This window comes from Canis lupus, chromosome 2 (genome assembly GCF_048164855.1).
Source record: "Canis lupus baileyi chromosome 2, mCanLup2.hap1, whole genome shotgun sequence".
Classification (NCBI taxonomy): Eukaryota; Metazoa; Chordata; class Mammalia; order Carnivora; family Canidae; genus Canis; species Canis lupus.
Window position 1 is genome coordinate 41,162,649 of NC_132839.1, and position 15,826 is coordinate 41,178,474.

The 15,826-nt window shown below is 46.4% G+C and overlaps 1 protein-coding gene across 3 annotated transcripts in view; it reads left to right on the top strand.

The window, feature by feature from the left end:
• PCSK6 (proprotein convertase subtilisin/kexin type 6) overlaps window positions 1-15,826 on the top strand; it is a 185,238-nt gene that overhangs the window by 122,608 nt on the left and 46,804 nt on the right. For all 3 annotated transcript variants that reach the window (XM_072796449.1, XM_072796454.1, XM_072796457.1), the window contains exons 12-13: window positions 1,987-2,175; window positions 6,280-6,416. In XM_072796449.1, coding sequence (XP_072652550.1) covers window positions 1,987-2,175; window positions 6,280-6,416 — 326 coding nt within the window. The remainder of the gene's footprint in view (window positions 1-1,986; window positions 2,176-6,279; window positions 6,417-15,826) is intronic.

Below are 15,826 nucleotides of genomic sequence, written 5' to 3' on the forward strand. Positions count from 1 at the left end.
ACCAAGCTTTCTGACCTCAGGGGTGGCCTCACAGCTAGAATCCCTTAGCAAGGATAAAAGTGTCAAATGCAAGAAGCTTTTAATAATCTCACGGAATATTTAATAGTCCTCGAGATTTTTATTTTTCTCTAGATGTCGACACTGGACAGGGCACAGGAGGTGGGCAGGGGAGGCATGGGGTTGGGTTGCAATTTCTTTACCCTGTTCCTATTCTCTGAAATCCTGTGCTTACTCCTTTAGGATTAAGGATTCCTCGGTGGGATTTCAGGTCTATTTCCAGGTCAGAGTGATTGTTCCTCCCCATTGGTCAAGCGTTAGAGGGATGGGGCAGGTTTTTATTTTTATTTTAAAGATTTTATTTATTCATGAGAGACACGGGAGAGAGAGAGGGGAGAGAGAGAGAGAGACAGAGACACAGGCAGAGGGAGAAGCAGGTTCCACACAGGGAGCCTGACGTGGGACTCGATCCCAGGTCTCCAGGATCAGGCCCTGTGCTAAAGGCAGTGCTAAACCGCTCTGAGCCACCCAGGCTGCCCTGGGGCAGGTTTTTGAAACGTTGTTATGGCTTTTGTTTTTGCTTTAACTTGATCATCCTCTTGGGCCCAGAAAAGGTTTTGCCTCTGCCACAGTGGGGGGCCTGCTGACCTGTAAACACAGACAGGAAAATTTGGGAGAAGGCTGTGAAAGAAGTCAGCATCTCTAAATCAATTTATGATGCGTGCAAATCATGTTTTCAAATATTTACAGAGTCTCTGAGGGAATTACATCACTGTTTATAGATGTTTTGATTGTTTTTTATGATTCAGGCCCCGTAGAGCCAAGCAATGTAATTCCTGAGAGATGCTGAGCCTACGCTTCGAGCCTCCCCTCCTGAGCGGAGAGTCGGGGTATAATGAGCAAAGCGCTCCCCGTAATAAACTGAGCACTGGCTGAGCAGTGGGGAGTTGTTAATGTGCTGCAGGGTGACTGGAGAACTTTCCTCAGTTTACAAGAGGTAGGGGCGAGCCATGGTAGCCCAGATAGGCGGGAGCTGCATGCAGGTATATGCTTTGTATTGCTTTGTATCTCCCTCCTCTGGGGAGTGTTAGAAGATTCTAGTGGAACTAACTCGTGAATGATTGGGACCTGATGTTTGTTCTTAGATTCCATCTCATATGGTAAAACTGCCTTGACTTAATTAAGAGAATTGTCATCCATTCCCATGAGGGGACCAGAGAGGGAGGGGACCCCAGTTTCTCCACACATGACAGTAGGAACTAGACCAGCTCCTGTCCGTCCTCCATGACTCTGGTCCAGTCGCTATGGCTTTGACCAGTGCATTTAGCACAAGAGCCCAGCTCTGGCCCTGGGGGCCTTGTCCATCTCCTCTTCCTCGGTATCTTGAACACAAGCATAGGTTGACACCAGCATCCTTGTGGGACAGTGTGCTGCACAGGTGGAGGCAGTGAACCTGAGCCTGGTATCCCAGCTCTGCTTCTCAGTAGCTGTGTGACCTTGAGCATGATCCTTGACCTCTTTCTAAACTGGATCCTCGTGAATTCTCAGACTAGTGCCATGTCTAGTGCCAGGCATACAGTCAGCTCAGGAAATGTTTGCTGTTATTACTCAGCATCGTGTCTTCTATTAGCAAGGCCAGTCTTTGCCACAAAGCAGTAGCGGTTTAGAGCCTTGGTGACTCCCAGCATTTGATGCAATGTGTTGGCCAAAGGCTACTTGGAGAGAAGCCAGCTCCTGGGCACTGAGGGCTGATCACTGGGTATGTTAGCTGAGTCTGTATGAGAAGCCATTCTTTAAATCTCTAAGCAAGTTCCAGAACAGCAAACATCTTCTGGATTGGCAAGATAGCTTCAATGGGAGCATCCAAGAGTAGGACATCCAAGAGGGGCTGGAGGTCCCTGAGGGTCCTTGGGAAGGCCTGCATCCACTGCCTTCCTGCGGGCCTTGGAGCTTCTGGTGCGAGCCCTTAGCCCCTCCCCTCTCTCCTAGGAGCATCCCTGTGGTGCAGACGCTTCGGACCACTGCCCTGACCACTGCCTGTGCAGACCACTCAGACCAGCGCGTGGGCTACCTGGAACACGTGGTGGCTCGCATCACTATTTCCCACCCACGTCGAGGAGACCTCCAGATCCACCTCATTTCTCCTTCAGGAACCAAGTCTCAACTATTGGCAAAAAGGTAAGACCAGGCCGGCCTAGCGGGGCTGGCACAAGGGCTGGAGCTTATCAGGAGAGCCCACCCAGACTGAGGTCACAGCATCCCTGCGGGACTCCCTCACCCTCCACCCTTCCACCCCAGGCAGGTGGGTTCTTCCAAAAGCTTCCTCTTGAGGACATTCACACACAGACCCCGCTCACCTGAAACCTGGCCTTCAAAACCATCCTGGAAAACTTTCATCTCCAGGCAGTAGTGACAAGGGTTTTGTTGTTGCTTTGTTTAATGGAAAGATTTCTGGAATTCTGGCGATGATTTAATTGCTCTTAGAAGTGCACTGAAGATCATTTTTATCCTATCATTTGGGATCTGAGGTGAGCATATGTGTCGGAGGAGGACTGCCTTGCCTCCTAAACCTTCTGCATGGCCCTGCGTCATGTGTGGTGCTGTTGAACTTGTGTGGACCAGAACTCTGCTCTGTGGGAGACATGGCTTTTACGGGGCGCTCAGAGACTTCCCTCTGCAGGGTTCTCACACATGTACCTGAGAGGGCCCTTGTTTAGCTGAAGGCCTAAGAAACAGGCTCTGAATTCTGGGGCTTCACATACAGTTCATGGAAAGCTATGGAGCCATTTCTTCCACAAGGTCAGAGACAAGGAGGAGGGCTTTGATGCATTTGTGTCGCTCGGAGGTAACTGGGGTGAAGGGATTTATGGGAGCTTGGGGGAGGAGGGGAGAGGCACTGGGGCTTCTTTTCAGCACCTTAGCTAAGAGACAGAAGGAAGAGAAAGGTTTCAGGATAAGCCAGCATTTCTGGCTTTTCTTGAAAAATAGAACTGGCAACCGAACTCCACCACCTGCAACTGCCCATCCCCTGGGCGGTGGCCCACTCCCTGCTTGCCCACGCTGGGCTTGCTTGACTCCTTTGGGTCCCCTGCCGGGGGCGGCAGCCAAATTTGGAGGATAGGATTCAGAGATGGCGATTGAGCAAATGCCTCTTTTCAGGACTGGATAGGAGTTGCCCTTTTTCTTAGCCCCCTTCTACCTCACCCCTACTTAGCAGAAGACTGAGAGATTGGCCTGCTGCAAGGACAGGCAGATGTGGGCCTTTGTCTGAAGAAGTGGGGAGCCATGCCCCGTTTACCACACCCGTGCCTGGTGGCTCTGCCACTGGGCGAGCACTGAGTTTGTTGGTGGTGCCCTAGAACCAGCCCTGAGACCAGATCCTGGCTTCAGTGATTTCCAGGGCTTGGCCATCGGGTTTGGTCCCTACCAGGTTAGGCTTCACTCTTGTAACACAAGAGCGTCAGGGGGCATCTTTCCCTCCTGAGGGTAGGCCTGGACCACACTCTGCCTCTGCCTGTAGAAGGCAGCCAAGGCATGAGCAGTCTGGGAGTACCAGCTGGGGAGCCAAAGCATTATGCTCTTTTGCAATCAGAGTTGTTGTTATTGTTATTGTTATTATTATTATTATTACTGGAACTTCAAGAGATCTCATCTAAAGGCCAGGTTTCTAGCACTTCTTGAAGGATTGGAAGTTTGCTGATAATGGGCCCTCATTGCCTGTGGGAACACCAGACTGGGCAGGTCTGCTTCAGGCTCCCTAGGCCAGGTACAGGCTCTACTTTTCTGTGCTCTCCTGAGGTCACCTCCCTGGAACCCTATTTGCTCCAGGCTGGATACCAGGAAACATCAGAGGTAGTGAGCCCTGACTTCAAGGTAGGACCTGCGTATGGGCACCAACTGGTGACTTGGGTTGACCAAGAGGACAGTGAGGCTTAAGAAGTTGTGACAGCAGTCTGTAGGCCAGTGGGCCAGCAATGAACTGCAAGGACCAATGGCGAGATGGCCTTTGGAGCCCAGAGACTCATGCTTCTACCCATGCTCCTTCACTTCCCAGATGGGCACCCAGGAGATGGCCATCTCTCCTCTCTCTATTCCTCCCCTCTAGAAATGTCATTTTACTCCTGTCACAACCAGGATTGCTACAAGAACTGCATATGATGATACAGATGAAAATGCCTGGTGCAGGCAGCTGGCTTCCCATCCTGTCCTGCTTCCATCCATCTACCTGACCTGGAAGAACTTTCTAGCACCCCAGCATCCCTCCTGATTTCCTTGCAATCAGTTTTTCCTCCCCTTCTAACCTCCATCCTGCTCAGGCCTAGTATGAGCCACTCACAGGAGAGAGAGCGGGTCCTGCCAAGTTCCTTTGGTTCACGATAACCTGTTTGCTAGGAAGTGTGGTTCCTGGGCCATCAAGCAATTTAAACCTGCCTTGCAGCCACTTGGCACTCTCCTGAGTCTTGGCAATTGGGTTTTTTTTTCCTGCCCCCCAGGCACAGATTTTGTGATTCTATCAAGAGTTTGTATTCGGGGATCTATTACCTCCTACCTTACTTCATATCTTGCTCAATTTGGCAGCTTTTTCAGGTTGCCAGATTCTTTTCACTGAGAGTTAAGTTGATATTCATGAAGTATTTCAACCCTTAAGGGACAGTTTTGTCTTTGTTCAGAGTGCGTTGCATTTGGCATGGTATCGTGTGTGAAAATCAGCCTTGACCTTCACACGGCTGTACCGTGTGAAGGGACAGGGTGTACCTCTCCCCCTCACTCTTCTCCATGCCCAGAACGTTCTCTCCATAAGCATGTCTATACATTCATTGGACATTTGGAGAACACCCAGATCAGGACTCCAGTCTTATATCACACAAAACATGTCTATGAACTTCTGATGGGCAATAAAGAGCCCCTTGGATTAAGACACTGTCCCCATTGGGCACCTGGGTGGCTCAGTGGTTGAGCATCTGCCTTTGGCTCATGTCGTGGCCCAGGGTCCTGGGATCAAGTCCCATATTGGGCTCCCCTCAGGAAGCCTCCTTCTCCCTCTGCCTAGGTCTCTGCCTCTCTCTGTGGCTCTCATGAATAAATAAATAAAATCTTAAAAAAAAAAAAAAAAAAAAGACACTATCCCCAAATAGAGATGTAGTTAGATGGGGAAGGAAGAGAGAAGAACCTGAGATTGTTCCTTCCAAGGACAAGAGACCAAACAGGGCACGGGGGTATTGGAAGAAAGAGGGCGCCCGTGAGCCACTTCCTGTTTCCTGCTCAAGTCAAATAAGAGAAAAAGGATCTGAGTTGAAGTCCTAGTCTGGAAAGATCTTGGGGTATGGAAGGACCAAGAGAGGCTCATCAGAACCCTCGAGGGGAGGCTGGCAGAGGGGAGGGGCCTCCCGCACACACTGAAAAACAACCAGACTGGTCAGTTATGTCATCTCCCCCCAGATGCACCTGCTGAAGCTTGTTAAGCCCTAGAGAGTTACATGTTTTGCCTTCTTTGTATCTTTTGGAGAACAGCACACAAGAGCTAGCTAGCTCCATGAAAATGTAAAGGTTTCATGATTCCACAGGCCAGCATTTTAGAAAGGCCTCCTATGTGATGCCCCTGGGGCTTCCGTGGAAGAGTTGTGTGTGGCCTGTCCTCTGTCTGCTTTTGTGCCCTCAGGCATTGGTATATGGGCTCTGTAGGATCACTGCTGGGGTAGGGAGGAACCACACAGCTTCTGAAGGAACGTTTTGGGGGATTAGGTTTGAAGGCCTTCCTTGGTTACCTCTTAAACATTTCCTTATGCTGGAAAGAATAAAGACAGGAGTCAGTATGCAGATACAGTATGCAGATAAGTCCCAGCTCAGCCAGGTATAGGCTTTTGGACCTGCTACTCATCACTACACTTGGGATCTCTCCATCTGTAAGTCCATACATGAGGATGGCAGGAGGGAGACCATCACTCTCTTTTGTTGGGCACCTGTAAGTCCTGCTGGCCAGCTTGCCTCTCAGAATGTTTCGGGGACCCAGTGTGATAATGGAGGTGAAGCTGCTGGCCAGGGCTGTGTCATCATGCAAGGGTTTGAAAGCAGTCACCTGCTTTTACCTGCATTTTGGCCTCAGCTGAGGGCCAAGCCTCTTTCCCTTCCATTCTCAAAGCTGCTGCCTTTGAGGTGCTGTTTGGTGGGATTGTACCATCACTTGAGTAATTCCAAGGTGGGAAAGAGCCCTCTCAGACCTGGCTCCCTACTCACTGCTCCTTTCTGGACCCTTGTGTTCTTACCCCGAGTCTCCAATTGCAGATTGCTGGATCATTCCAATGAAGGGTTTACAAACTGGGAGTTCATGACCGTGCACTGCTGGGGAGAAAAGGCCGAGGGGGAATGGACCTTGGAAATCCAAGACATGCCATCCCAGGTCCGCAACCCAGAGAAACAAGGTCAGTGGCTCTCGGGAATTTCACACACCACTTTATATCTCAACCCTTTTGTTTACTCCAGACATTTATTTGACTGTAGTGTCTCTGATAATTCTTTTTTTTTTAATTGTTTTCAATGGAGATACAATTCGCCATTAATCCTTTTCAAGTATGTAACTAAGTGGCTTTCAGTACATTCACAGTGTTGTGCAACAATCCCCACTTACCCAATTTCAGAACTTTGTCATCATTCCCATTGAGTAGAGACACTCCCCATTCTCCCAGCTCCCAGCAACCTCTAATCTGTTTTCTGTCTCTGTGGATTTGCCTCTTCTGGACATTTCATGCAAATGGAATCATACAACATGTCACCCTTCACGATTGGCTTCTTCCAGTTAGCATGCTGTTTCCAAGGTTCATCCATGTTGTAATAGGTATCCATACTTCATTCCCTTTCACCATTAACATGATTTAATTGTACAGATTTGATTATCTAGAACATTTTGTTCATCCCTCCATGAGTTGATGGACAGTTGGGTTGTTTCTACTTAATGGCTGTTTTGAATCACACTGCTTTGAGCATCCATGTTTTTCTGTGGGTGTATGTTTCCAGTTCTCTTGGTTGTATGGTAATGCTATGTGACTGGTTGAGGAGCCATCAAACTGGTGTTCACAGTGGCTGTACCATTTTACCTTCCTACCAGCACAATATGAAGATTTAATTCCTTCCCGTCATCATCAACACTTGTTTTATTATTTTCATTTTCTTCTCATTATAGCCATCCCAGTGGGTGTGAAGTATATCTCACTGTGGTTTTGATTTGCACTAATTTGGCGGTTCCATGGTGTAATGGTTAGTACTCTGGACTCTGATTTGCACTAATTTCCCTAATGACTAATAATGTTGAGCATCTTTTCATGGGCTTATTGGACACTTTTACATCTTCTTTGGAGAAATGTCTATTTGGCCCTTTTGCCCATTTTAAAAACTGGGTTGTTTGTCTTTTATTACTGGGTTGTAAATGTTCTTTAAATATTCTGGATACTGGGGCAGCCCCGGTGGCGCAGCGATTTAGCACCTGCCTTCAGTCCAGGGCATGATCCTGGAGACCCAGAATCGAGTCCCACGTCGGGTTCCCTGAATAGAGCCTGCTTCTCCCTCTGCCTGTGCCTCTGCCTTGCTCTCTCTCTCTCTCTCTGTCTCTCATGAATAAATAAATAAAATCTTTAAAAATAAATAAATAAATATATATATATATGTGTGTGTGTGTGTGTGTGTGTGTGTGTATATATATATTCTGGATACTTGATCTGGGCCAGATATCTGATTTGTAAATTTTCTCTCCCATTCTATGGGCCGTTCTTTTACTTTATTGATTGTGCCCTTTGGTGCACTAAAGTTTTCCATGTTGATGAAATTCAGTTTATTTTTTCTTTTATAGCTTGCACTTTTAGTGTCATATTTGAGAAACTATCACCTGATCTAAGGTCAAGATTAAAATCTGTATTCTTCTGAGAGTTTTGTAGTTTTAACTCTTACATTTAACTCTTACTTTGATCTATTTTGAATTAATTTTCTGTATAGTATAAGTAAAAGTACAGATTCATTCTTCTGCATATGGCTATTCAGTTGTCCCAGCACCATTTATTAAAAAAATGAAAAAAACAAAACAAAACAAAAAAATGCCCTGTTGTGTCCTCCATTGGATGACTTTGGCACCCTTGTTGAAAATTTATTGGCCATAGATGTATGAATTTATTTCTGGACTCTTTGGTCTATTCCACTGGTCTGTTCACCACTGCCTATGCCTATGCCAGTACCACACTGTTTTGATGACCATAGCTTTTGTAGTAAGTTGCAAAATTGGGAACTATGAATTCTCCAGCTTTGTTCTTCTGTTTCAAGATTGTTTGGGCTCTTCTGGGGCCCTTGCAATTCCATATGAATGATAGGATCATCTTGTCGATTTATTTATTTATTTATTTATTCATTCATTCATTCATTCATTCATTCATTCATTCATGAGAAACAGAGAGAGAGGCAGAGATACAGGCAAAGGGAGAAGCAGGCTCCATGCAGGGAGCCCGACACAGGACTGGATCCTGGGACCCCAGAATCACACCCTGGGCCGAAGGTGGCACTAAACCACTGAGCCACCAGGGATCCCCCATCTTGTCTATTTCTGGGGGAAAAAAAGGTAGTTGGAATTTTGGTAGAGATGTCACTGAATCTAGTTCAATTTGGGGAATATTTTCATCTTAACAATATTGAGTTTATAATCCATGGATGAGAATGCCTTTCTGTTTATTTCCATCCTATTTCATTTCTTTCAACATTGTTTTATGGTTTTCATTCCACATGTCTCTTACTTCCTTGGTGAATTTGTTTTTGAGTATTTTGCTCTTTCTGACACTATTGTAAATGGAATGGTTTCCTTAATTTTGCTTTTAGATTATTTTTTACTCGGGGAAGGTAGCCTTTCATGACTCTCCTTTTGGTTCATAACCATCTCTTGAACTGACTATTATTGAATTCCTACTTTGGGCTAGACACCGACGGAAGTGGTGGAGCTACACCAGGAGAGAGAACAAGAATAATCTTTATGTCTTCTGCTGTAGTCACTGACAGCGATCTCTGACATCTTCGTATCTCTCAGTTAGATTTGGACTCATAGTAAAGGACAGGGATGACTCTCCAGTCTTGCTTCTCTTTGGAGACATTTCCCTGAGGTTTGCTTTCACTTCTGTTGTTCCCAGGGGCTTGCTTCTTGATCACTCTAGAATCTTCCTCTGCCCTGGTCCTTTTCTGAATTTTCATGAAGCACAGTTTTGGGAGGTTTTTGTTTGTTTGTATTGAACCGAAGAGAAGAGCATTGACTTGCCTTATGTAGAAAACTGACTTTAAAAAAAAAAAAAAAAAAAAAAAAAAAGAAAACTGACTTTAAATGATCAAGTCATCTATAAGGTTCCCCCGGTCCCCCCTTTAAAAAAATAACTTTCAGGGATCCCTGGGTGGCACAGCAGTTTGGCGCCTGCCTCTGGCCCAGGGCGCGATCCTGGAGACCCGGGATCAAATCCCACGTCGGGCTCCCAGTGCATGGAGCCTGCTTCTCCCTCTGCCTATGTCTCTGCCTCTCTCTCTCTCTCTGTGTGACTATCATAAATAAATAAAAATTAAAAAAAAAGAGATTCTCTTAAAAAAAGAATAACTTTCAGCCTTGAGGATAATAAGTAACTATTTTGAAAAGACATTACTATAACAAAACCTAAAAATACAAAAATGCTGAGGTGCCTGGGTGGCTCAGTCAGTTAAGTGTCTGCCTTCAGCTCAGGTCATGTTCCCGGGGTCCTGGGATTTAGCCCCAGGTCGGGCTCCCTGCTCAGCAGGGCATCTTCTTCTCCCTCCCCTGCTCCCGCTCATTTTTTCTTTCTCTCTTTCTCTCAAATAAATAAAAATACAAAAATGCAAAATTTTAAGTCACTTGAAATTCATATATTTTAAGAGCAGAAACTCCTGTATTCGTTTTTAAAGCCCCAAAGTGCACTGGCCTGCTGGTAACAGGTAAGGATCAACATCTCATGCCACCTCCATCCTCAAGCCTTCCTTGCCCCACAGGCACAAGGCAGAGTCCCAGCACCCATCGGCATCTCTGCTTGCCCAGGAGGCCAGTACTGTGGACGCAGCTGTGGAGCTGTGTGTTCACGCAGCACAACTTGTCTGTCTGATGTATATACGTGGACATCAGGGCAGAGGTCTGGAAATGCAAGTGTTTAAGTGTTGTCAGCAAGTAGCTCTGGTAATGAAAGCCACAGTGTGGATAAGCTCTCCCGGGGGCAAACGGGGATACCCAGGGGTCTTCCAGGGGTGGGCACTGGGAGGAGATCTGTTTATGTCATGATGATTCTCACAAGTACAGGTACTGCACTTGAGGGTTGCTGTGGTACCCAGCACAGAACTACATGCCACACACCTCCCCAAGCCTTCCCACCGCCTCCTGCCCACATGGCACTCACCAGCTCTGACTTCATTTTCCATGCTAATCTCTGTCTGGCCCTTGTCTTCTGGCTCCTGCCATGTTCCCAGTACCTCCTGCTGTGGGGCTCATCACAGATCACAGTGGTCATTTGGTGAATGAGTGAGGACAATTGGAACGTTTTGTGATCATCACAATACCAGACGTTCTGTGTACTACAAGGGATGCCGGCTAAGCAATGCAGGGGATACCTCCCGAGGGTGGCTCTGCATTAAGTCCCAGAACAGGCCAGTGTCCATCTTTGGGCATGATTAGAACATAGATCTTTTGGCTGGGTGGGACAGGACCAGAATAGGCTCTTTTAGCTCTGCTCTTCTGTGGCTTATTGGAATAGAGGGGATCAGGACACACTGTCACAGAGTGCACTTTTCTGCAGCTGTTCCTGCAACGTTGCATGCACACCCACTTTACACTGGCGGGGTGCTGCTCCTGAGCTGCCCTTTGCAGGAACAAGCAGGCAAATGGTCCTGCCACTGAGACCATACTGCAAGCCCTGTTTTCTGTGCACAAGGAGGATGGATGCCTCTCTCTGGGCTACATGCTCGGCACATCCAGGCATTAGCACCTCCTCCCTTTGCAAATGGTGGCCTTGGTCTTGCTTCCAACAGTATCTCTCCAGAGTGAGGGGGGCGGGTAAAAAAAAAAGCAAGAATGATCTTTTAGCCTTTCTGCCTTTCAAAGCAGGGCTGTCCTCAACACTGACATGTTCATATGGGGACCTCAGCTACAGAAAGTGACACCAGTTGACCAAAGTTTCTCACCAACTCCAGCTTTCCAGGGCCCAGGTGAAATGCGGACTTGGGAGCTGTCTGTCACTGTTGGTACCCCGGGGAAGATTGATCCCAAAGCACATGTCTTTCCCTCCCCGCTTATTGGGTCTGGGTGGCTCCTTGGTACCAGGTCACTGCCAGCCTCATGGCAAGAATAATGCAGCAAACACAAAGAGACAGCCTGGTTAGAAAGAGCAGCACCTATCTCATTTCTCTACAGTGCCTCTGACATCCCGTTTTGGGAGTGAGGTGCTGGTTCCTGCATTGTTCACTTCAATATCCTTCACATATCTGCAACTGACTTAATAACTTAAAAAAAAAAAAAACAAAACAAAACAAGAAAACAAAACCCTAACAAATCAACTCAGCTCCAATGGCATGCTATGGAATAGTACTTGAAAATCTCAGTTAAGACCAGGGTTCCAGGGCAATATACACATTTAATGCAATCCCTATCAAAATACCATGGACTTTCTTCAGAGAGTTAGAACAAATTATTTTAAGATTTGTGTGGAATCAGAAAAGACCCTGAATAGCCAGGGGAATTTTAAAAAAGAAAACCATATCTGGGGGCATCACAATGCCAGATTTCAGGTTGTACTACAAAGCTGTGGTCATCAAGACAGTGTGGTACTGGCACAAAAACAGACACATAGATCAGTGGAACAGAATAGAGAACCCAGAAGTGGACCCTGAACTTTATGGTCTACTAATATTCGATAAAGGAGGAAAGACTATCCATTGGAAGAAAGACAGTCTCTTCAATAAATGGTGCTGGGAAAATTGGACATCCACATGCAGAAGAATGAAACTAGACCACTCTCTTGCACCATACACAAAGATAAACTCAAAATGGATGAAAGATCTAAATGTGAGACAAGATTCCATCAAAATCCTAGAGGAGAACACAGGCAACACCCTTTTTGAACTTGGCCACAGTAACTTCTTGCAAGATACATCCACGAAGGCAAAAGAAACAAAAGCAAAAATGAACTATTGGGGCTTCATCAAGATAAGAAGCTTTTGCACAGCAAAGGATACAGTCAACAAAACTCAAAGACAACCTACAGAATGGGAGAAGATATTTGCAAATGACGTATCAGATAAAGGGCTAGTTTCCAAGATCTATAAAGAACTTATTAAACTCAACACCAAAAGAAACAAACAATCCAATCATGAAATGGGCAAAAGACATGAACAGAAATCTCACAGAGGAAGACATAGACATGGCCAACATGCACATGAGAAAATGCTCTGCATCACTTGCCATCAGGGAAATACAAATCCAAACCACAATGAGATACCACCTCACACCAGTGAGAATGGGGCAAATTAACAAGGCAGGAAACAACAAATGTTGGAGAGGATGCGGAGAAAAGGGAACCCTCTTACACTGTTGGTGGGAATGTGAACTGGTACAGCCACTCTGGAAAACTGTGTGGAGGTTCCTCAAACAGTTAAAAATATACCTGCCCTACGACCCAGCAATTGCACTGTTGGGGATTTACCCCAAAGATACAGATGCAATGAAACGCCGGGACACCTGCACCCCAATGTTTATAGCAGCAATGTCCACAATAGCCAAACTGTGGAAGGAGCCTCGGTGTCCATCGAAAGATGAATGGATAAAGAAGATGTGGTCTATGTATACAATGGAATATTACTCAGCTATTAGAAATGACAAATACCCACCATTTGCTTCAACGTGGATGGAACTGGAGGGTATCATGCTGAGTGAAGTAAGTCAGTCGGAGAAGGACAAACATTATATGTTCTCATTCATTTGGGGAATATAAATAATAGTGAAAGGGAATATAAGGGAAGGGAGAAGAAATGTGTGGGAAATATCAGAAAGGGAGACAGAACGTAAAGACTGCTAACTCTGGGAAACGAACTAGGGGTGGTGGAAGGGGAGAAGGGCGGGGGTGGGAGTGAATGGGTGACGGGCACTGGGGGTTATTCTGTATGTTAGTAAATTGAACACCAATAAAAAATAAATTAAAAAAAATAAATTTATCAAAAGCAAAAAAAAAAAAAAAAAAAAGACCAGGGTTTATTAAGTAACCAAGTCTCCTGAGTATGCTAGCTCAGACAATACTCACCTCCTGTCAGATTGAACCTGATTGATGTAATTTGTTTTAAAACTAGTTTTTGAAAACCAAGTAGCAAATGAGTCATGCATGTTCCTCTTCAGTTCCTGGGCCAAGGGAGGGGTGTGTCTGCTCCCAGGATCACTCTCCTTCTCTGGGAGAAAGCAAGGAATGGAAAGGAGTGCACATCCTGATTCATAGCTGCATTGTGTTTACCAGAGGCTTCTCGTTCATTCTTGCATTCAGCACACCTCTATTCCACTCACCTGAGTTCGGATCCGGGTGCCCTGGGACCTCACTTTTCACCAGGGAAGCAGCTGCAGGCCCAGGGGTTGGGAACATGGGCTCCACAGGGAGCCTGGCATGCAGGACTGGTGTGCGAGTCCAGTGCCCCACAGACCACCTCTGGGCCAGGTTGCTGGTGACATTGTGACCAGAGCAAAGGTCCCACCTTGCAGAACATCTTCTGGGGATACATTTTAGAAGGTTTCCACCTAGGGCCCCTGGGCAGCGTAGTCATTAAGCATCTGCCTTCAGCCTAGGTCATGATCCCAGCATCCTAGGATTGAGCCTCGCTTTGGGCTCTCTGCTCAGGGCCTGTCTCTCCCTCTGCCTGCTGCTCCCTCTGCTTATTCTCTCTCTCTCTCTCTGTCAAGTAAATAAATAAAACAAAATAAGTAAAAATAAAATGTTTAAAATAAATAAATAGAAGTTTTCCACCTAGAATGCTCAAAATTTTAAGTTTGGGTCTTTCTGAATGCAGGAAGTGTCAGTTGTCTGGACCCCCTATCTGCCTCATTCCCCTGTATCTTGTTTGAAATAGGCCTGGGATCCATCAGATCCTCCTGCCTCCACTTTTCCCAAATCTCTGATGTCTTAGTCCATTCCAGCTGCTATACCAAAGTACTGCTGATGAGGTAGCATATCAATAGCATAAGTTCATTTCTCAGAGTTCTGAGAAGTTCGAGATCAGGCTGTCAGAGTGGGCGGGTTCCCAGGAGGGCTTTCTTTTATTTATTTATTTATTTATTTATTTATTTATTTATTTATTTATTTATTTTCCAGGAGGGCTTTCTTATGCGTTACAGGTGTCCACCTTGTCCTTGTCTCTTCGCATGGCAGAAGGTTGGCAAGTGAGCTTTTTGAGCCATTTTTAGTAGGACACTAACCCCATTCACAAGGGCTCTACCCTCCTGACCTAATCACCTTCCTAAGGCCCACTACCTAATACCATCACAATGGGGGCAGGTTTCAACATATGAATTTGGGGGCAGGGGGTGGTGCCTGGGCTGCTCAGTTGGTTAAGCATCTGCCTTCAACTCAGGTCTTGGTCTTGGGGCCCTGGGATTCAGCCCCAGCATCGGGCTCCCTGCTCAGGGGGGAGTCTGCTTCTTCCTCTCTCTCTGCTCCTGCCCCCACTCACACACACACTCTCTCAAATAAATTTTTTAAAAAATATTTTTTTAAAGAGTTTTTTTATTCATGAGACACACACAGGAGAGAGAAAGGCAGAGACACAGGCAGAAGGAGAAGCAGGCTCCATGCAGGGAGCCTGACGTGGGACTCGATCCCGGGTCTCCAGGATCATGCCCTGGGCTGAAGGTGGCGCTAAACCACTGAGCCACCCAGGCTGCCCAATAAATAAATAAAATCTTTAAAAAAAAAAAAAATATGACCTTGAGGGAATATAAGGATTCAGTCCAGAATGATACCTTGCCTTGGTGCTGTGCCTTTTCTCCCATAAGATGAGGATGAGCACACTTGGCTAAGGATTTGGGTAGAAGGTGCTGACCCAGGCCAAGAAACTTAGGATCACTCCCCCACCACCCCCCTTCCCCATCCTGCCCTCACCTCAGAGCCCACATTGGTGGTCACCTGCCCGGCACAAGGCAAAGTGTATGCACCTGCACCACTCCAACCAGCCTTCCTGCCTAGCCCCCTGGGGCTCCTGCAAGCACCCTGATGCATGTGGCAAAATGGGTCCTCTCCTGTTTGGCTGGAAGCGAGTTTGGCCTTGGGCAGCATCCAGGATATCTTTGCTCCATTCTTCTCCCATTCACTCAGCATGCACTTACTTAGACTGCATGTGGGCCACATACCAGATCTGCTGGGCAGGTGCAAGTGGAAGCATGCTTCTTCATTCTTCATCTCTGCACCCCATTCTGCGCCTGAGGGTTCAGTTTGGTGCTGGGCACAGAGAGCTCCGTCAGGGCTATGGTGTGTCTTCTGTACCCAGATCACACTTCCTTCATGACCATGAGCCTGCCTGAAGCTCTTGGGCACCTCCACCATCTTCCCCTCTGAGGGGAGCTGTGAGACATCAACTTTAAACAGAAAATATCCTCAAGCAGGCTTCCCAATCTTCTGTCATCGACACCATGTATCTTATTCTAGGACTCCAATGGGTTCGTTTCACATACTTGGTATTCACATAGTAATAAATAGACTGTCTGAGACAATTGATGGCACTTTTAAAACTTCTATGTCATTTCTCTTGAATGCAGAGAATTCACTTTTTCTTCTTGATTGAAATTTCT